The following is a 20,928-nucleotide window of genomic DNA, read 5'->3' on the forward strand; positions in this document are numbered from 1 at the left end:
AATCAGAACAACTGCCAACCAGCACCACTGCTGATCTGGTTGCTTAAAGTCTTTCCCGTTCAGCTGATGCTTTGCTCCCTGGCTCCAGCTGAGCCACAGGCAGAAAGCTGCAAGGAGCAGATCCTCAGCTGCTGCAACTCACAGCAGCTCTGCTGCAGCCAATGGACCTTTCCTGTGTTACAAGTGGCACACAAGAGCTGTCTGCCATCAGCATGCTCTGTGCTCTCAGCAGTCCCAAGCCAAAGCCCCATGCTGGTTACCTCCCCTGTTCAGCCTCAGATTGATTCCAGCTGTCCTCATATGCATGACAGGAGACAACCACTATCTTCACTATGCGTGTCACTTGAGCTTCCCTATTTGTTCCATCTCTATTATTAAGAATACACTTCTCAGCTATAAAAACAGAGGGGTTGGGGGAGATAAGCATTAAATGTGCTACTGTACTTATCACAAAACACTGTGACGTACATAAGGCCATCTGGTAACACTGCAACAGGATACAAACAAGATTTTCAAAGGGAGTTTTAGAATACATTTTTTGTCATTGGGTTTTGTTTTTTTTTTTTTCTTTTTTTCTTTTTTTGTTTTAAACTACAATGAATAATCTCAACCCTGTTCACGGAGAATTAACGTTAAAAACTAGTACATCATATATATAAAACTCTGTGCAACTGAACAACAGCAGAACAAAAAGTCAACACAATTCCCTAAAGCAGTTCCAAAGCCTGAAGAGTTAAGACATGCTAGCCAAAACAACCCACAGCACAGCTCGAGGAGCCCAGAGCACACCCAGGTATTGCACCCCGGCACACAGCACACACCAGGATCCATGCAGAGCCCATCTTCACCACCTTCCTTCCTGTGTTCCAGAAAATAAGGAAAAGAAAACAAAAAACAGCTTCCAGTTATTGGTATACAGCACTGCTGCACGTCCTGCTCGAGGACGTGGGCTCCAAGCAGTGCTTTGCAACCTCCCTGCACTGCTGACAGTCGGATCCGTGTCTCCATTACCCTCCCTGTTTTCCAAATGCTGACCATTGCACCTTCTGGCCTCAAGAGAAAAAGTTTTAGGAAGATGAAAAATAAAATAAAAATAAAAAAGCCTCAATTTTTGTTCCGCGCACATAAATCTGTTCAAAGATGCATTGAAGACACTTCTTTCCCCAGGAAGATGCGGCATACAACAACACATTGAAAAAGAACCTTTGGCAATCCTTAGCCCACACTGTGCTACAACCAATCTGAGTGTTTCCAAGAGGAAAAAAAGAAAAGCCCCCCCAGAAGCATCCACAGCACGTGCAAAACGTTTTAAAAGTGGCAACTGCATCGTGCAGTGTTTGCTCTGAGTGCACAAACCTGGAAGCTGCACTGCATCCTGAGCACACGTCCCCTGGCAGTGAATAGGTGTGCACACGTATGTTTGTATGCAGAGAGCTGTGTGGAAACAATGCAGAGAGGAAACAAGCTGTACAAGTTTGCTTTTTTAATTAGATGCCAGCGACGGCTCTGCAATTAAAGTCTTCTACAACATTCTTTGGAAGGGGAGGGGAAATGAAAATCAATTCTAATCAGCTCTCCTGTGTTTGGTAGAATAGTTTATATGAACCTGACGTCTTGCTGTCTGCAAAGGGAAATACATCAGCATGCACATCCAAGCAGAAGCATGGGGCCCTGCCCAGCTTTCTTATCCTGAAAGTCACTTTTTGGGGGGGAAAAGGAACAAACAAAACAAGGATGGTGACAGTCAGCAAAGCAGCATCCTCCAGAAAGACCCAACTTCCTGCACTGAACATCTTCTCCCTTATGTCTGTTTGTTCTTTGCACAAATCAAGAATAACACTCCTCAGTTCTAGACCTACCAGAGACCCAAAACCAACACTCTCCTCCTGCTTCAGGCAGCACCAGGACAGTCAGGGAATCTGAGCAGAAGGTCTGACAGCGATGCACAACACAGAAACAACGCAGCACTGCCATCAGTGCAGCTTTGCTGCCCTCAGATTGCATCCTTAGGACTAAAAGCCAGCCACAGAGAAAAGATTTACTTCTATTTTCAGGAATATTTCTCTGTTTGGAACCTGCTTGGTAAGGCTCCTGCAGAGTCCATAGGCTTTGCTCACTCCAAGTGGAACGCGGCGTCCGCAGATGTCAATCCAGGAAAAAGCCTTTGGCAGTAACAGCCCCAAAGAGCTGTGTAAAACAACTGTCACCACGTTTTATCTTTTAATCTTCATCTGACAGCCTCTGATTTCAGCAGATCAACTTTAGCACGGCACATATTCACTGCCATTCAATTTGATGGCAGTCGCCAAAGGCTCCACATTAAGCAGATTTGCTAACACTGTTCAGACTAAACAGCAGCCATTGTCAATTACTGCTTAATTAAACTCAAATCAAGCCACAAAAATTCTTGTTTAGACAAGATGTACCACCCCTCCTTACAGCACCCCAAATAGCTTTTTAAGGAACACGACTGCAATTTTAATGCATTTTCATCTGATTTTCATTGGATTTTCAATTGATCTGCTGAGCATAAATCCTGTGAGGCTCAGGCTGCCTGTCTGCAATAAGATGCTCCAAAACTGGTCAGACAAAATAAACCACCCACAGCCAGGACCAGAAGATCAATCTATTTCCTACACAGGTGAACTAAGGAACAAAACAGAACAACATTGTTACAGACACCCCAAACTCACACATTGAGTTTCAAAGCATCTGGCCATTCCGACAACGTCCCTTAACTACTGATGTAGTTTATTTCATAGCTGACAATACCAAGATAGCATCTTGATAACAACACTGAGATGTGTCTTGTAAACAAACACGTGTTCAAAATGGAAGAGGTTAAGTGGTAGAGTAAAATATGAGTAAATACAACAAAAAAAGCTATAAAACAGTAGCAAAAATTAACTAAAAAATACACTGATAAACCACGGGTGGCCAACAGACCGTCAGTTCTATGGGCTCCAAACCCAGCACAAGGAAAATGCTACAGAAGTGGAGCAGAACTCTGAACCCAATGCTTACCTTGGAGCTGCCTGGGGGGGCCAGGGCAGCTCTGCCACCCAGTCCCAAGCTGCTGAAATTCTTGCACCCAAGTTGAAGTCACAGGGGATGGGGGATCTGACATCATGCAGCGCTTTGTGGTGGAAGATATGCACAAAAACAGCCCTCATTTGTGGTTAAAATGAACACTATCAAAAACAAGAATCCATCTGCTGGATATCCAGGGCCTGAAAAAACTATGGGGAGAAACGTATCCCAAACTACTGACCAGCCAAAGCCTTTCCTGTGATAACACAGACTCCTTTCGAGCAAGGGTGCACAGACACTGAAGCCTTAGGACACACTGAGGGAACACAGTGAACTCCCAAATTTGAGGAGTTTCATCACTTCCTGACCTGCAGAATGCAATGTGCCAAAGGCACTGCGTGGGAACTACATCCAGCCAGCAATGCTGAGGACAGACTCCTGAAACAAGGCTCTGGGATTCCACTCTGTTAAGGAAGAAGCTTTCTTCCACCGCCCTCATCACCGCGATCGCGTTCTCTGAAAACAGGAAGGTGGAACAGGGAACGTTGTATAACTGCAGGGGATTATCTGCACAATTCTGCTTTCCATGGATTGTCTGCTTGCAGCTAGTGGCATCCTGATGGTTCAGGTTCTCAAAAAAGACAGACATAGCACAGACAGCAGCAGCAGCGCAAGCTTTGCAACTCTGCAGTGCTATTATACAGCAGCAGTGACATTTACAAGAGATTTCCAGAAGCAAGACAGATGTTCAGCTTCCATGCTCATCCAGTCTAATTCTACCACCACCTATGAATTAACCAATGCAAATACTATCAAAGCATTCAACAATACCACAGTTACTTCAGCAACATGAATTGCAATGTAACACAACGTCTCTGTAATGCTGCACTATTTTTTAAACCAACATGGTACTATACCCATATTACAAACTGCTAACGTGATAATTAAAGAAGAGCCTATACTAACCCCACCTTCCCCATACTAAAAACAAGTTGCAATGAGCTGCAAACTGCTCCTGAAGTGAGCCAGTAGAGCACCAGCAAGTCACATCACCAAGCTCCGAGGAATGTGATCCAAAAAAGCTGGCAGTTCTATGCTTATTAATAAACATCTGCTTAATGAGGCAGCATATATACAATATTAGGTATTATCTTAAGTGACCTGAAGTGGGGAAAACGTCAGCAAGCCTCTCTCCCCGTGCCCAGACTTACAGTTTGCTTTCCCAACTGCCTCCTGAGGTTACAAACCCCATACGGGACTCCTGTTTTCCAAGGCAGGTGCCTAAGCAAAAGCACTCATCCTCTCACATCACCTGTCAGGAATTTGGACACTACCAGGCTGAAATACAGAGAGGCTGCACTTTCATAGCAGCTTTCCCTAAAGAAGGTGTTCCTGAAGGTGAGCGTGCATCTCACAGCTATGGCAGTGCAATCTGCTGCAGCTACTTGGAGAACAGCATGAAACCAGGCCAAGCAAAAACTGACAAGCTCTATTAGTTAGCATTTGGTTCTCTTGCATATCTATGCTGAAAGTGATACAGTTCACAAAAAGAATTAAGTGCACGTGTGCACATACACAACTTCTAAACTAAAACTTGGCTTTTCTCCATAGGGGACAAGGAAAGGGAAGCAATTAAATTGCAAGTCTTTAGTGCTCATTAGTCATTTTTAAACTCTAATCCTAGTCTGCAATGTTGCTCTCAAATCCACACACACATTGGGCATAACATTGGCCAACCTAACACAGCCATTAAAAGTGCTGCTATTTATACATAGCTATATATATTTTCTAGAGCAAACTCATAAGCTATCATGCAAACCAGAAAATTCCACATGCCTGCTCTTAATTATGATCTGCAGGTTTCTCTCTGCATTTAAAAAAAAAAAAATAAAGTCAATATTGCACATTGTCATTTTAAGAGCCACTGGCACAGGAACTTTATCCTGTATCTGCTGATGTCTAAATGCAAAGCAGTATCACTCCTCCAATGAAACTCAACAGGAAGACAGTTCATTACACGAGCTCACTCCCTGCTACCAGCACCTGAAATAGGCACGCTCTTTTCTCCCACTTGGCAGAGGACTTTCTGGATGAACAATGCCCAAAAAGCAACTCCATTACCCCCACTCGTGTCGAGGGTGCTGCATCAGAAACATACAAAGTGGTTTATTCAATGCTAGAATATAGAGAGAACATCACTGCAGTAAGTTAAGTCCTGGGTATTGTCATATGTATGCTTTAAAGTGAATTCAGTCTGCAAAAGTGGCAAAAGGAAAACTGTGGCAAGCCTGAGCTCACCGTTTCTCCATCAAATGGGTGCGCTATGCAAGAAGCACACTGCCAGCTCCTCGTGCTGTTAAGGTACAGCCTTCCTCTGCTCATTAAACCTTCACAGCCAGCCACTGGGGACACCAAAGGAAGGAGACGGCCTCAATCTGTTTTCTAGAAGGTATTTTATCAAGATTATCTTATGTCACTCAGCTCACAACGTGAGTGGCAAACGGAAGTTGCTGCCTGACAGCAGATGCCCCAAAGCGGAAGGGCACAGACTGAGACCTCCCATCCGCGAGGGCAAATCCCTCTTCTTTCATTCCTCCATTCTCTCAAAAGGCCTCCTGAGGTTTAAAAATCTAATTAAAAAAATGTCATCAGTGTTTCAAATGGCTCTGGAAACTCGTCTTGTATTAATTCACACACACGTGGCCACCAAGGAAAGAAAAGCAAGTGCAAATTTACAGTGAGGCGGATACCCCTGGTACCTCTGTCAGCTAGCGGTACACATTAAGCCCAACTTTCTCAGGGTCTGAGTGCTTCCTCGAATAATAATACAAAAAAAGCCATAGATTTAAAGCCAAACTCGAGAAAAGAGCTGGGAAAAGCTTCTCCACTTCAAACTGTGGGATAAAAAACAACAGTAAAAACACTCAGACATCGGCGTTCTCACCCAATGCTTGGGGCTGAAAACGCAGCATCAGGCAGCAACCTCACAGATAAACCCTCAACACCTCACGTAAAATCCACCATTCTGCTCATCTTCCAGCAGTGAGATTACAGGTCTCCGGCACAAGAAATGTTTGGACTTCAGCATTCAAACTTTCTGACAACTGAAAAGAACCGATCCCACCATTTGTTTGTCTCCAGGCTTTGCCCCCTCGCTGAAGGAGGGCTCGGAAGCATCCAGGAGCCAAGCACAGCAAGGACGGGCTGCCTGCATGCAGTGTCATTGAGAAATTGTCCACATCTCAGAAACACAGCCATGGAGTATGCCTTGAAAATTGCTACCTGCAAAGAGACAAGATGTTTTTACAGCAGATAAGATGCGGGCTGTTTTGCTGCTGCAGAAGTTATCAGGCCCCAAGGCAAAGCTGAGTGCACGCACACACTCCTTTCCCAAGCATTTCCTGCAATGCCAGCTTCGATCGTGATTAAATTTCTTCTTGCCAAGCACAGGAAGCAGAAGAACAGAGGTTTTCCAAGAGTCACAGAGAAAAGACTTCTCTGATGCTATTGACTGCAAACAGTGCAGACTCAGTTACTGCAACACCAATTGAAACTCCCTTTAACCATAGTGAAGTCTTCCAACCAAGGAGGGAAGAGACCGGAGCTTCAGCTCCTATTAAGGCATTTGCATAAAACATTACCAATCTGGGTCTTCAAAAAACAGGAATTTTGCAAAAAAAGGCATTTTATCTGGGAATGGCAAAAATTATGACTGCTGATAATCTCTGTGGAATTATAAATCGCTCTTTTACAAAAATCGTGGTTAAATATAAGTGTCATCTCTTTTCCTTGCTTGCCAATATGTCCTTTCCCACCAGTTCGTGTGCTATGTCTTCTGCAGATCAGGGGAAAATGGGCCAGGGGTAGAGGGTCCATCCAGTCCAGACAGTGTGAATGGGCCGTGACTGTTCAGCACTGATGGAAACTAAGAGACAAAACAAAAGTGGTTGAGAAAGGGCATTTTAATTCAACGTTCCTCCCTAACTGTGCATAAAGAAGCTCCCCAGGAAACAAACAAACAAACAAAAAAACCTTTCAAAGAATCTTCCTGTCTTCCCCCCCGACTAATTACTTTTTAAATGCCACCACACCACAGATTGCACAACCCCAGCTATTACAGCCAGTGCTGCAGGAGGGACACAGACTGCAGCCTCTGCGCTGAGCGCTGCCTATGTCCTAAATTAGTCATATCACAAGAAAATGACTTTATACAGGTTGTTGGGAAACAAAGTCCTACGTTGTTCTTCAATCAATGATCAGCTGTTTGCAGAGAAAAGGGCACCAGGTACAAAAAGATCCCCTGAATGAAAGGAAACTTTTTAGTACTTCAAACTTGGAAAGACTGAGCAACCAAAGCATGACATATTTCATGACATATCATGAAATGCCTACTGCTTAACTGCCTCACCTTATTAAACAGCAAATATTACTGCCCAAACTTGCCATCAGATTCTTGGGCTAACAGATCCCTACAGGTCTTCTGAAGAAAGCACTGACAAGTATGGCTCAGAGATGGGCTGAACTTGCTGGAACTTACCTGAAAGAGAGTATTAGCACCTTGCAACCTTGCAGGACTGAGAGGAGCAACTGGGCTGAGGGTACTCCAGAAATGAATACTGGAGAGCAAGGGACTTGGGGTCAGCAAGATGGGAGTCTGCAAAACACACAAAGACAGTCAGTCGTGTGAAAGCTGCGCTTGGGAGTAATGCACTGCATATGTAAATCTGGCCACAGTCATCCAGCTCCTCCAGCTGCAGAGGGCTGGATCCCATTTTAGGAACTCCCATTCTCTCCTTCTGCCTCCTCCCACCTCCTCCTCTTCCCTTCAAACCCCACCACAGCAGCAGCAGCCATCAGTTTTCCCTCCCCTTTCTTAGCTCTCCTCCCTGCAGCTGCCAAATCCTGCTGTAACCTACAGCAAATTGCCTCCTCCTGCAATTCATATACAGCACCTGCAAGTGACTTTGGAGAAGTGAGCTTATGAACTTAAAATGAGCAGAGTGGGCACACACACATGGACTGAGTGACATGGGGGACGTAAGCTACAACAAAAGAAATGCACACCCAGCTTCTGAATGCTCTGGATGCTCCAGGTTTACAAGCCAAACACTTTGAAGGGTTCCAAAAGTGCAACTGCACACTGTTTTTCTCCTGTCTTCAGCCATTTCAATTTTCTATCAGCAGTTTCCCTGCAGTTTAACTCCAATTTATTACAGGAAGGAGATTAAATGTATACAGAACAATATAACAGCATAGTTGGATTCAGTTCTCTTCCAAATTTTCCATGAGGAACAAAAGCTTTCCTTTCCCACGCGCTGAGAACAACCAAATTCTGCAGCCATTGCCATCACATTAAATCACATTATTATGGTTTTAACGGCTACTAAATCAAGTGAAAGAACACTGCTGAACACACACCTGTTTAAAGGAATTTCAGAATCAACCTGAAGGATTTCAGAATGAGCCTGAAGTGCTTTGGAAATAATTCAGTGTCACTCTGGAACTCTTACAAAGGATCCTTACAGTGCTGGTTTGGTTCATCTGCCCTCCCTTACTGCCTCACAGTGTAACAGAACCACTACTGCCACTTTAAAAAAAAATAAAGGAGGTGGGAGAATTACCTGGGAGAAAAGTGCTGGAGTAAGAGAAGCCGTGGGGAGGGAAGGGCTCAGTATTCCCAATGGACTTGGATCGCTGCCTGTAATGACGAGAGTAGGAGCCAACTCCAGCCCTTTGGGTTTTTTAGATCTGGAGAGGTGATTGGCAAATTCCTTCTCCAGAACAGATGAATCCTGCTCTTTGGGCTCTGGGGATTGATGCTGAAGGCTCTGAGCCTGCTCCAGCTGCTGAGAAGCCACTGATTCTATGTCCGTGTCAATGTCCAGGTCAGGATTAGAACTCAGGGGCGGCGATGGGGGGGTGGAAGGAACTTGCAGAACGGGAGAAACCGAGGATACAGGTGGAGTTGGGGTAAAGCTGGTGGTCAAGTTTGGCAAAGGTGCTGGAGCTTCAGGGATAGTTAACTTGGGGAGAACGAGAGTCTCCAAGGTCTGCAGAGTTTCTTCTGATCCCATGGGAAGAGAGGATGCAGTTGAGGTGGCAGAAGCAGTGGATGTAGCAGAGACTGTTGAAGTGGTGGCGACCAGGGGGACGGACGAAGGCTTTTTGGAGGGCATGGTGACAAACTTGATGACAGACGGCGTTGGATCCTGAGCAGCTTTCTTCTCTGTCAGTTTCTCAGCCGGATTCTCAATCTTGATGGACCTGAAGAGTTTTACGTTGGAAGAGTTCAGGGAGTTCAGCGTAAAAGAGGAGTACAAGCCTGAGTGGATGTAGTCGTTGCGGCTGGAGGATTTGGCACACGACTGAGCCTTCTCCTTCCCACAGCTCTCCACGTCCTTTGGAGCACTGCTAACCTCTGCAAAGCTGCTCAGTTCAGGCTCTCCTTCCATCCGGCCCACGACAAGTGGATCCATTTTTAAGATCTCCGGATAAGAAACAAACTTGTACACAAACTTCTTACCGTTCACCTTTTTAATGATATTCTGTGGGTAAGAAGATAGGTATTGTCAGCCCTCCTTTAGATTCATTTTCCTGCTACAAACTCTGCCTAAAACAGACTGAGGAATTCAATGGTTTGTCATCTTTCAACAGAAATTCTTTTTTCTTTTGTTTTTAACACACTGCATTCTTGCAATTCAGTTTTCCTGCCAAAGTATCATTTCCAGAGCTCACAGACACACAGGTGAGGCTCAACCTGACCTCAATGCACCCACAGCAAACCCTAAGACAGCAGAGCAATTCTGTTTCAAATACTTAAGATGATCCACTAGGAAACAAAGACACCACCACTGAAGTTAAGGTCACTGCTCTGGGCACTGCAAGCATAATCTGAGAGGAGAACATACAAGATTAAAGCTTGCAAGGTTTGTAGAATTGATGCCTAATACATTAAACCAAACCACCCTTATTCTTAGTGAGATGCTAATAAAAGAAAGCAGCTGAACCGTTCAGCAGAACGTGGGCTTATCAGTTATCTTAACATCACAAACTCTGTCAAACTTGCTTAGCTCCTCACTGAAATGCCACACACAGTTTGGGCCACAGAGGATGCTGATTTACTGTACAGCTGTTATTAGTGAGACCTCACGGTGCAAAGCCAGATGAAGGAAATTGTGCTGCCCAGTCTTAAACTCCAAGCACTGCACCCCACAAACTGACAGCTACTTCAGAAACCTCTTTTTTTTATCTCATACACCCACATAACAACAGTTGTGGGATAAATGGCTTACTGGAAGGTTATTGAAATGAAGGCAGCAATCCCACACTGTGGTTCTGGTTCAGCTTTTTGACACCACTCGTGTTCTTATAAGTTCTTTGAAGAGACATCAGCTTCAGAAGAGAAGCACCTCACCCTGCTGGACTAAACTCAGCCTCCTCAGTAGAGGTGCATTTCTGAACACAAGAATGAAAACAAAGAACCTGTGAGCTACCATGCTGGAAATCCCTCTTTTGACAGCTCCTTCATAGAGATCATTACAGAACAGGTTTCAGTGGTTGGAAAGGAGAATATTACTCACAGAAGGATGATAGCAAAGGCATAAATTAAAGAGGAAAACAATCTTGCATAAAGCCATCCAGAAACTTAGAAAATAACCACTGGGGAGGAATCAGGCATGAGGATAAACAAGGGGAAAAAGAAAAACCTCTGAACTTGAGTCAGTGCACCTCACTGAACTCTTGGAGCCAGAAGTGACACCTCTCCCCTTGAACAGAATGGAAAAGGAAACAAAGCTCATTAGGCAGAAGCTGGTAAGATGGATAAGGATTTCAGGTGGATTTATGGACTCTGTTACCTTCACATAATAGTATCTGAGAGCACGGCTGAGTTTATCATAGTTCATGCTGGGTTTGTTCTTGCGGATTCCCCACAGTCTGGCCACCTCCTCTGCCTGCTGCAGTTTGAACTCCCCGTCATTGGAGGTCCAACAGATGATATTCTTGTTCTGAGGCTCTTTCAGGAGTTGGAGGAGGAACTGCCACAGGGTGATAGCACTGTCCATAGCAGTAAGCTGAAACGCAGAGACAAGGCAACAGATTAGGAACTGTGCATCTTCAGTGTCTCCCTAGAAGGAGGGTGAGGGCACAGAGATGTTATTTCCAAAGGCAGCAAGAGTAAAAAATTATTAGTCACCAGTCGTGAAAGATGTTCCCTGCAGAACAGGGAGGCTGAGAGCCAACTGCTATCGTCTCCTCCCACATGTCAGTCCTTTTCACATGGGTTATATTTAGCCTCATTTAACTAAATCAGGTCATTTTGGGTAAGTTGCAATGAGTCATTACCCAAAAAAAAAAAACCCAACAAAAAACCAACCCAAAAAGAAAACCACCCCAATTCTTAGTTGTTCCGCGTTCACCCATTCTGAGTTGTATTGAGGAACAGCTCAGGTGCACCCAGGTGAGATCAAACCTCCTCCTCCTTTCTCACCCACTCACTTGCAGCCTCCTCCTCCAGCTGCCTGAAGATGTCACTGTGAAGAACAACCCAACCTTCCTTCAGTTCACATTTCAAACGTCCCTCCCAACCAACCCCCAGCCTGCTCTCTCATCTTTCTTCTGCAATTTTCATCCCTTTCAAGCACCGACTTGGCTTTTCAAGTTTTCAAGGCTGAGGTCTTTTAGGACCAGTGTCACTGCAGCACAGTTCTGCACTGCAGGAAGGATGTAGAGTCAGGGATGTACAGTACAGGAGGGATGTACAGTCACCAGTACAGAGATGGAGGTCATTCCCTGACTACATCAGCCTGTATGAGGTGATGCTTGCACCAAAATTTAAGTGCAACACCAATAATCCTATAATTCCGATAAGGAATTAGAAACCAGGCTGTGAACTAAAACAGCTAGAATTATATTCACGCAGCATCCCATATGGATTCTCTTATCCCAGAACACGTGGCTTCTCTCCATACAGCTTCAACTTCTTCCAGTGTAACAACAACAAACAGGGCTGCTCTGCAATAAGAGCCTTCCCAAAGATCTACGCTGGATGCGCGCCCTGCTGCATTTCCCCCTGCCCCAACCCTCCATAAAGGCCAACCTAAATGGCACAGGGGCTCCTATTGGGGTGAATGCAGCTCTAGACACCAAGTGCTGTTGGCAGGAGGAGGCTCTGAAGGCTCACAGCCCCAGCAAGGACTCGTGTCCGTGTTGCTGAGGTCCACGCGCACGCAGGGCTAAGTTTGAGATCCAGGCAGGACTGCCAGTTTGTCCTCATTACCAAAGCCTTTATTCCAATCTCGTTACTGCCCAGCACTTAGCCAGCCCTAAATAAGGAAGAGAACAGTCTACATGTCAGAGCCTCAGAATCCAGTCAGCCCTGAAAAAGGATTACTGCTGACAGTTTACACAGGACCGTGCATTCCTATTTTAAATCAGGTGCCCCGGGGCAGGTATTCTTTTTGGGCAGAGCCCATTGCATTTAACCTATTTTCACAAATACCTGCCTGATGGCACACTGACACGATGTTACATTGATCAACTGGGTTAAATTGCTGCAATTACAGGCAACAATCTCAAAATGAAGGACACCCACACCACCCAGTTATGCTGGCCTAAGGTGCTTTCCTCGTTAATTACTGATGAGTACAGCTCTGCGCTTGCCCAAATTAATTGCTGAGCACTCTAAGAAGACATCAGCTGCTGAGCTGGTCCTGCAGCACGGAGCTGTGGGGCAGGGAATGGAGTTAAAGCCCTTCCAGCTCTCTGCTGTGCACTTTGCCAATGCCATTTCCTACCGAGCATCACCAGCACAGCCTCATTATCCTGTCAGGATGATGCACACGCACGGGGTGTTGTGTAGACATAAGGACTTGATTCTACCATTCTACAGAGCTGTCAATACCCGTGATAAGTGTTAGCAGAGAAAGAGCAGGAAAATGAAGTTGAGTGATTATTCCCACGCTACGTTCATCTGCAGCAGCTTCAAAGGCCCATAAGCAGCGCTGCACCAAACAGCGCCGAGTGATGCAACGGGAGGCAATCACACAGAAATTAGATTAGCAGGACAATATCAGGGAGGCAAAGGCTTTTTCTCCTCCTAAAAACCTGTGATGATTGCATCCCCGAATTGAAACGCCGTGTAATTTCAGTGCTGTGCTTTCCTTTAGCAAGAAGCACTTTGCTGTCATTATCGGAAAGCTCTCCAACCTTACTGCAGTCACATCATTGCCTGGCTTATGGCTGGAGCAGAGCTGAGATGCACACAGCCGACACGACTGTGCTCCCCTGGCACAAACAGCAGCACGGCCTGCATTGAACAGAAGGACAGACTTTGTTAAAAGCCACCTTCAGAGCAATGTGCCACGTTGTCCTGAGCAGCAGAACAGCAGGGCTCCTCGCTGGCACCACAATCTCTACACACAGCACAGCCTTATGGCTGAAGGAATCCTCCCCCCCCAGGGGCACAGCCATGACTACAGCAAACATCAGATGAATCCAGCTGCTACCAACACTCCTGGAGTCACAGGTTTCAGCACTCTGTGCCATTCCTTCCATCATTTCATCAAGGATGCAGCACGGCATGGTGCACGGACAGGTTGTGCTGCAGATGAACGCCCCTCTTCATTCATTATTTATTGCACACACCTACAGGAAACAACGGAGAGACACCTGAATGCATCCAGGAGCTTGTCCTGATTAGATAGAAAGGGAAATAATAACCCTGCAACCTGGCTAAAGCAGCGGTACAGGTGGGCAGGTACAACCTGTCCCTTCGGAGACCTGGAGCAACTTGGGAAGAGTAGCACATCTACAGGAGAACGTGGTGCTATGAACAAAGGCACATCTAATTTACCTTTATTAAACTTGCCTTGATAAGGAACGAGAACACAAAGAACTGCTGCTTCTCCAGGAAGAAGTGGGAGAAAGTAAAAGCAAACCAAAACATCACATGAGATGTACAACTAAAAGCAATGCAGCCGACCTGCCTGTGACTTCAGAAAACCCAAAGGATGCATTCAGCATCAATTCCTCCTTCTGCAGCTGGGGCAGGAGGATGGGAACCCAGCACCCCACTCTCACAATGCTGAGATGCTGCTCCTCTTATGGCTCCTATGGAACATCTCAACTTCTTCCAGATGCACGGCCCTGCCCGTGAAAGCCATCAGTTTGCAGCACAGCTCCCCGTCAGCAGAAAAGGCCTCCTTGTCTGATTGCTTTTCCTTCAAGATGATTGTGCTGATAATTACAAGCACGCCACTGAAAAACTGCCTTTCAGCTGAAGGTTATTTGCCTTGCAAGAGTCCACGGAGAAGGAAAAAGGTCTCGCATGAAAAGACAAAGAGGGAATTAGGCAGACAGGCAACAGCACTGTTTATGACAACAGCCTTCCCACTTCTGCACCATTTGAGTACGAGGAAAAAATAGTTGCTAGAGGCAGAGGGCAGTTATACTTTGTAATGAGTATGCTAAAATAGAGCACTATTATTGTCTTGAGATCTTCTCTGACGCCTACAGATGACCCTTGAAGTACACAGAGGAGCTGACAGCATTTGGCTGCACTTTTCTAAATAGGAGCGCTGCAAAGCGGAGCTTTCTCGTGTTGCTGCCGCTCTGTTTGAGGCCTTGACAAAGGTACAAAGCCTCACGTTTACATGAGAGCTGGGACACGAGATACGCATCTTTTCCAGCAACTTCTCATCCATCTATGTCACAATCCGTGTGATTGCAGAGCCTCGGGGCTCCGCATCGTTTGCGGCAGGCAGCGCGCGATTGCTGGGTGGCACGGCTTCGGAAGTGGCACAGGGCAATCTGTGCTGCGGCCACAGATTTACTCACTGTTGCAGAACAACCTTCAGCATTCAGCCCCGAGGGAGGCGGAACCCAGGGGAGCTCCAGCAAGGCAGGTCTGTATCCCACCCTCACCCCCCCCCCCCCCCCCCATCTTCGAGGTCTTCTGGCACATTTCCTGTGTTTGACTCAGCCCTGAGAACAGCTCGAGTAATCCTTCGCCTCGGCATGTTTCCTTATCAGCAGCTGCAGGCTGATGACTTCTGCAGATGGACTGATTACAGCAGTCAGGGCTGCAACCTCGTCAGAATCCCCCACACAGGCAACACACAGTGCAAAGGAGAGGGAGGAAGAAGGCTGTCCCGCATGGCAAGGACGAAGCCATCACCTGCAGGCACTCCATTGGCACCCACACGGCTGCCCAGACACAGTGGCACAGAAGCAGCATCTCCAAAGACCGGAGCACAGAGAAGCAGCAGAGCCGCCAGTTGACAATGCCACAAAAGATGCTGCTCAAAGATTGCCAGCAACAAAACCAGCGCTGTGTATTTGTGCACCGACCACAAGGCACAGACATCTGCCGGGAGGGAGCGAAACCACTCTGCACGTGCTCCTGTTCAAAAAATCATTCTAATTAAACAGCAGCTATAAGTCAGAGGTGGTTTTTGGGACCTCGTGCTAACACTGCAGTCAGACGTGCAGCAGGTGTGCAGACGAAGCCCTTGCGTCGTGACAGGAAGCTGCACTTGCTGCCTTGCTTTGCATGGGCACTCTGCACACAGACAGAAAGCTGAGCTGCCTGGGCTGCACTGTGCCATTCCCCAGTGTTTCTAATGGCTGAAGATGGCCACGGCGTGCAAACAGGAGGAATGTGCAGACAATAAACCTCCCCCCCGCCACGCCACAGTTGTGAAACACTCCTGCACAGACACGGCCTTTGATGGCTGTTCCAGGAAAACAAACAAACAAATAAAGAAGCAACACGGAGCACTGAGATTAAAGGAGATCTCTGGAGGTCACAGGCCCAGACAGGGTTAACCTCAAGGTAAGATCAGGCAGTTGGGTGTCTGCAGCCAAAACAACAAGTAAATAGCCACTCTATTCCCCCTACTCCTTTTATTGTAGTAAAAGGACAAGAGCTGCAACATCACTGATGAAATACCTAATTAAGCAGTCATCAACACACAATCAAGCAACAGTTTCATTAGCGCAGCACTTGAAATACCCCATTACCAACAAATCTTTCAGGAAACACTTGCAAGCCCCTGGGAAAGTGATTCACCTCAACTCTTACCTTCAGCACTTTATCAATTTCGATTTATTTTAGTGCATACAAAACCAAAAGTCAGCTTCCCTCCCCCCAAGGGGGGGCTGGCAACAGCATCCATCCCTCACCAGAAACACTGTAAGGCCTCCTTAACTCCTTCTGTCGCTGTCTTGGTAGCTTCATTCCCAAAGCCAAAAGCCCAAAGTTGCCGCATGTAAGGAATTCACCTAAACCTGCAGCTTGCCAAATCGGTGCCTCCATCACTAAGTACATAGAAACTCCTTCCAAGGAGCATTCAGACCACAAAAAGCAGGTTAGAATAAGAAAGAACAGTGAGAAAACAACTCCAGGCTCCAACAGGTTGCAGCCCTCCCTCAGCCCTGGCAGGAAAAAGCAGCACAGCTCTCAGGGCAGGAAGCAGTGGGAAGGAAGCACCAGAGGATGTCCTCTCGATAAGCACTGCTCCTCAGCTTCCCTCACCTCATCCCTCTCCAAGTCCAGCAGTCCTATTTACTTAAACCAAATGCTGCGCTCCATTTTGCACTCTTGGCTCAAAAACTGAGCCGTGAGTTTATAAGAAACCAAGGCGTCAGAAAACATTTTGAGCTTTGGGAGCTGCTTGTTTCATCGCTGTTTTGTTTCATCATTTTACCTCCTGTCTGAAAAAAAAAAATGAGACCTTCCTACCCCCCAAGTGAGCATTTTCTGGTCTCCACCTCTCAGCTGCGTGCTCAGGACAAATAGAATGGCAAACTTAAACCAACGCAGAGCCTGTGATTGGTTTCTATCACTGACGTGACTGTTTCTGAGTAAGCCACAGAAACACGTATTTCAACGAAAATGCCTCTTTAAGTAGATTACACGCTTGCTTCCTCCTTATTTGCCACCACAACGGGCTGAAGGGAATGTTTACCAACAGCAGATGACACTGGCTTCGATAGCACCGCACAACAGCATCCCTGCTGGGCAGGCCTGCGCATCACTGAGCCCCGAACAACAGGTCCCATGCATTCTGCTGACCCTAACCTTATTAGCGACAGGAAGCCTCATTTAAGATGGAAAAGGTTTCCTTTCATAATGTTTATAATACACTCAGCCCGGTTGCTATGACGATGGAACAACTCCTCTCTCCAAACAGGCTCTGGGACCCTAAAAATAAACAGGCGGGCCGAAATCACGACGGCGCAGTTTGTAGGGAGGGCTGTGCTGGTGCAGGCAGATTAAGGGGGGGGGAAGAAAGCAACGCTAATGACCAAACTCTGCACCCAAAGCGTGCAGTTCTACGGTTCTCTCTGCGGCTGCTTCAAAAACAAAGCAGCCGAGCTGAGCTGATGCTGCGTGGCCCCCAGTGCGATGGGGCAGGCTGTAGAACGGAGCGGGTTGGAGGAAGCCTTGGCCGTGCAAAGGAGGTGAGCGTTGTGTAATGGGTGCGTAAAGCCGGACGGGTGTAAAGAGGCGTGCAAATAACACGAGCAACAGCGGATTTGCATACTTTCTCCACGGATTCACCCATTGATGTGGGCAGCATCCGCCCATCTGGCGAGGAGAGGAGAGGAAAAAAGGCTGAGGGAAACCGTGGAGGAGTTGGGAGGGGAAAAAAAAAAAAGAAAAAATATATAAGATAAAATATAAAAACCCGAACGCAGAGCGTCGGATGGAACTGCAGCCTCCTCTCAACTCACAGCACCGCAAACGTCGGAATCCCCAACAGCACAACGGTACGGCGGGTCCGCGATTCCCAGAGCCGCGTTCAAAGCGGGTCGGACAGAAAAGGGACAGAAAACGGACCCAAACACCCCCTCCCCCCACCCCGCACCGCCGCTTTCCCTTCCCGACTTCCTGACCCCCCCCCCCTCCCCAGCCAGCTGCCCCCCCAGCACCGCTCCCCTCCCCCCCCCCGGTCCCCCCGCCGCCCCCCAGCGCTCACCGAGGAGGAGCCCCGCCGATCCCCGGACGTCGCGGTCCCGTCGCGGCGGGCAGGTGCTGGGAGCGGCCCCCCCGCCGCCCTTCATGGCCGGGAGCCCCCTCGGCGGGCCGGGTGCCGGACCCCCATCCCCGAGAGGGAGGAGCCGGGCGAGCAGCGAAGGACAGCGGTGCGGTAGAACGGGAGGAGGCGGCGGGGAGCGGCGGCGCGTTACATGGCGGGACGCGAAGCGCCAACCTCAACGCCGCGGAGCCACCGCGGCCGCCGTACGCCACACTTCCGCCCACGGCTCCGCTGAGGGACGCGGAGGGTCCGAAGGCGGCGACCAATCCCCGCGCAGAGCGGGGGCGACGCTGACCAATAGGGGAGGGGGGAACCGCCCACCCGCCGCAATGCCCCATGGGAAGTGTAGTCCGCGCCGCCCCGCGCTCGCAGCCATGTGCCCGCAAGCCGGTTCCAACGCTGCCGCTTCTCGCTGGGTTGAGCCCCGCTGCTCACGGGAGAGAGAAGGGACCCGGTCACGGCCGGGGCGGGATGCCCGAGCTGCTCAAGCGGAAGGTAAACGTGGAAATAAGTTTAAAACAAAGAAATCGCTGTGACACCGTCGGTTCTCCTGGCAGAGATGTGGCAGAGGGGAGATGGAGGCACTCCTAAACCAGAAAGGCTGAAGGTGTACCCGAAAATGAAGAAGGTTGGGAGAAAAAAACAAAACTTTTCCAAGGGGTTGCGGAGCAGGAAGAGCAGGGACACAGCTCACCTCTACCAAGAGAGGTCCAGCAGGGCAGCCCAATGCCATCAGCTCTTCCAGTGCTGGTAGTGATGATGAGGAGAGCTGCCTGTGATGCACAACCCACACAACAACAGTTCTGCCCGAGCTCAGGCACAGCATGAGGCCGCTTCGAACCATCAGGGTTGGAAATGGTTGTTTATGGCCAACCCTAGGAGCACAGAGGAGAGGCATTCACTGTGCCAGCAGAAGGGGTGGACCCTGGGTCTCCTAACTAATCCCCTCTGATTTCATTTAGGGCTGGTAACAAATAGGGAAGTATGTCTACTTGGAAATCATCTCCTTTTGGAGTTTCTGGTGAGCCCTGATCTTTGGAAAGCTAAGCTATTCCTTATTACTGCACTGTGACCACTGCCTTTCTTGTTAAGATTAAAGGCAACTATCCTCACAGAGACAATAAAAAAGAAGGGGACAGACTCTTTAGCAGAATCTGTTCTGATAAGGCAAAGAGAAATGATTTCAAACTAAAGGGAGGGACAGTTAAATAGGATGTGAGAGAAAAGCTTTTTTTCTAATAAGTGTAGTGAAGCACTGGAACAGGTTGCACAGATTGGCGGTGGATATTGAGCCTCTGGAGATGTTCAAGATCAGGCTGGATGGGCTCTGAGCAACCTGACCTAGCTGTTGATGTCCCTGTTCATTACAGGAAAGTTAATTCAAAGGTCCTTTCCAACTCAAATGATACTACTCTGATTCTACAATGAAAAGACCACTGAGATCATCTGCTCTGCTTGGGAAAGCCCGCCTGGATCACTCCCTGCAGACATCTTCTATTCCCACACCTTTCCCGTGGTTCTCATTCCAGTAGCAAAAGCACAACCCTACAAGCACTCCTAAGGCTGAGCAGAAGTGATGGGGGATCACAGAGAGCAGACAGCACACACACAGCAGGAGCCTTAATCACACTGAAGCTCATTAAAGCAGCCCATGCACACGCACTCCAGTCCCCAGGAAACTGCCCACTGTGGTCAGCTGCTGCTTGTTGCCTTGGCCTGCAGCAGCACACAGATGAGTGGTGATTGCCCTGAGTTAAGCCCTAAGAAAGCACACTGTGGACCAGTTGGAGAGCGGAGATTTCCCTGTTGGATTTGGCATTGGGAGCAGCAGTGAAATGCCACAAAGGCAGAGCTCTCCCCAACGCACACACAGCCTCAAGATTCCCACCCACTGGCAGAGGAAAACAAAAAACTAAGCTGCACTCCACTGTCAAACACCACGCATGCCAAAACACGCAACCCTCCGCTTTCCAGATACGTGCCAGCAAGAGGTGAGATGTGTTTGTACAAAGTCCTCCGTGCACATTTCACCTAATTGCCTTCTCACAAACCTGACTGCTGCTCATTTTTTGTTTGGGATGTGCCATCACCCCAAACACACAAGAAGGCGTAGCTGAGATCCCAGCTAAGCCCAAGCACCTCCAGCTGCAACCAGTGCTGTTGCTCTGAAGGCAAGTTCTGTGTTGTTACAACCCATCTCCTTCAGCTGGGCCCACTCAAATGAAGTGAAAGGACCAAGGTGGGGAACGACGTTTTATTTCACAATCCCTGTAATAGCATTTACTGCTCAAGGTACAGGAGATGGAAAGGGAGGCGAAAGCCAGGAATATAATGAAGCTCAGGGAATCCTGGCATCACAGAACCTGAGGTGTCACTCAAGGTGTCATCTGACCACAGCTTATGGGGATGAAGCACAGGGTCCTTCTGCAAAGCATGGGAAGAAGGGAAGCTTTTAAACCAAGCTGCTGACCATTATCTATTTACTGACATATGTACACTACTCCATCTGACAGGGAGTGTGAAAAAGAGTGGGCAGGGAGGGGAAGCACTGCATCCCCTGCACTACAGGTGACTCAAACACAACTAATGCTCCACAAGTGATGTGCTAACAAACCTTGGGCTCCCTTGGGCTCCATGCTGACTGCTTGCTCTGTTTGGAGCTTGGGCTCCTTCAGCCACCACGAGCCAGAGAAGCAAAGAAAGAGGAAAATAAAGACAAGTCCTGAGCTCTCTCAGACTCTTCCTGTAGGGTCACAGATGGGAGGTTTGCCAACATCTGCTCATGTGTACCTCAAACAGAGCTCAATCCGTTTGTTTGGGGAAGGAGGAGCACCCGGGTTCACACATGTTGCTCAGA

General features: G+C 47.8%; 1 protein-coding gene across 1 annotated transcript; it reads right to left on the reverse strand.

The window, feature by feature from the left end:
- Nucleotides 1-544: 544 nt before the first annotated feature.
- On the reverse strand, nt 545-18,296 carry ELK4 (ETS transcription factor ELK4). The gene is made up of 5 exons (XM_048925828.1): nt 18,012-18,296; nt 10,887-11,102; nt 8,652-9,575; nt 7,568-7,684; nt 545-6,955 (listed from the first exon to the last, which is right to left on the reverse strand). Exons 2-5 carry the CDS (start codon nt 11,091-11,093, stop codon nt 6,857-6,859), a joined length of 1,347 nt encoding a protein of 448 aa, XP_048781785.1. The 5' UTR covers nt 11,094-11,102; nt 18,012-18,296; the 3' UTR covers nt 545-6,856.
- Between the last annotated feature and the right edge of the window lie 2,632 nt (nt 18,297-20,928).

This window comes from Lagopus muta, chromosome 24, assembly GCF_023343835.1.
Source record: "Lagopus muta isolate bLagMut1 chromosome 24, bLagMut1 primary, whole genome shotgun sequence".
In the NCBI taxonomy this organism is placed as follows: domain Eukaryota; kingdom Metazoa; phylum Chordata; class Aves; order Galliformes; family Phasianidae; genus Lagopus; species Lagopus muta.

What these genes read in the sequence shown, in the direction of transcription:
- ELK4 (XM_048925828.1), bottom strand. Translation starts at nt 11,093, where the DNA reads ATGGACAGTGCTATCACCCTGTGGCAGTTCCTCCTCCAACTCCTGAAA. An exon ending in CTCCAGCACTTTTCTCCCAG is followed by an intron (nt 7,685 to 8,651) that starts GTAATTCTCCCA and finishes TGTGTTTTGCAG; the next exon opens with ACTCCCATCTTGCTGACCCC. An exon ending in GTGCTAATACTCTCTTTCAG is followed by an intron (nt 6,956 to 7,567) that starts GTAAGTTCCAGC and finishes TTTGTCTCTTAG; the next exon opens with TTTCCATCAGTGCTGAACAG.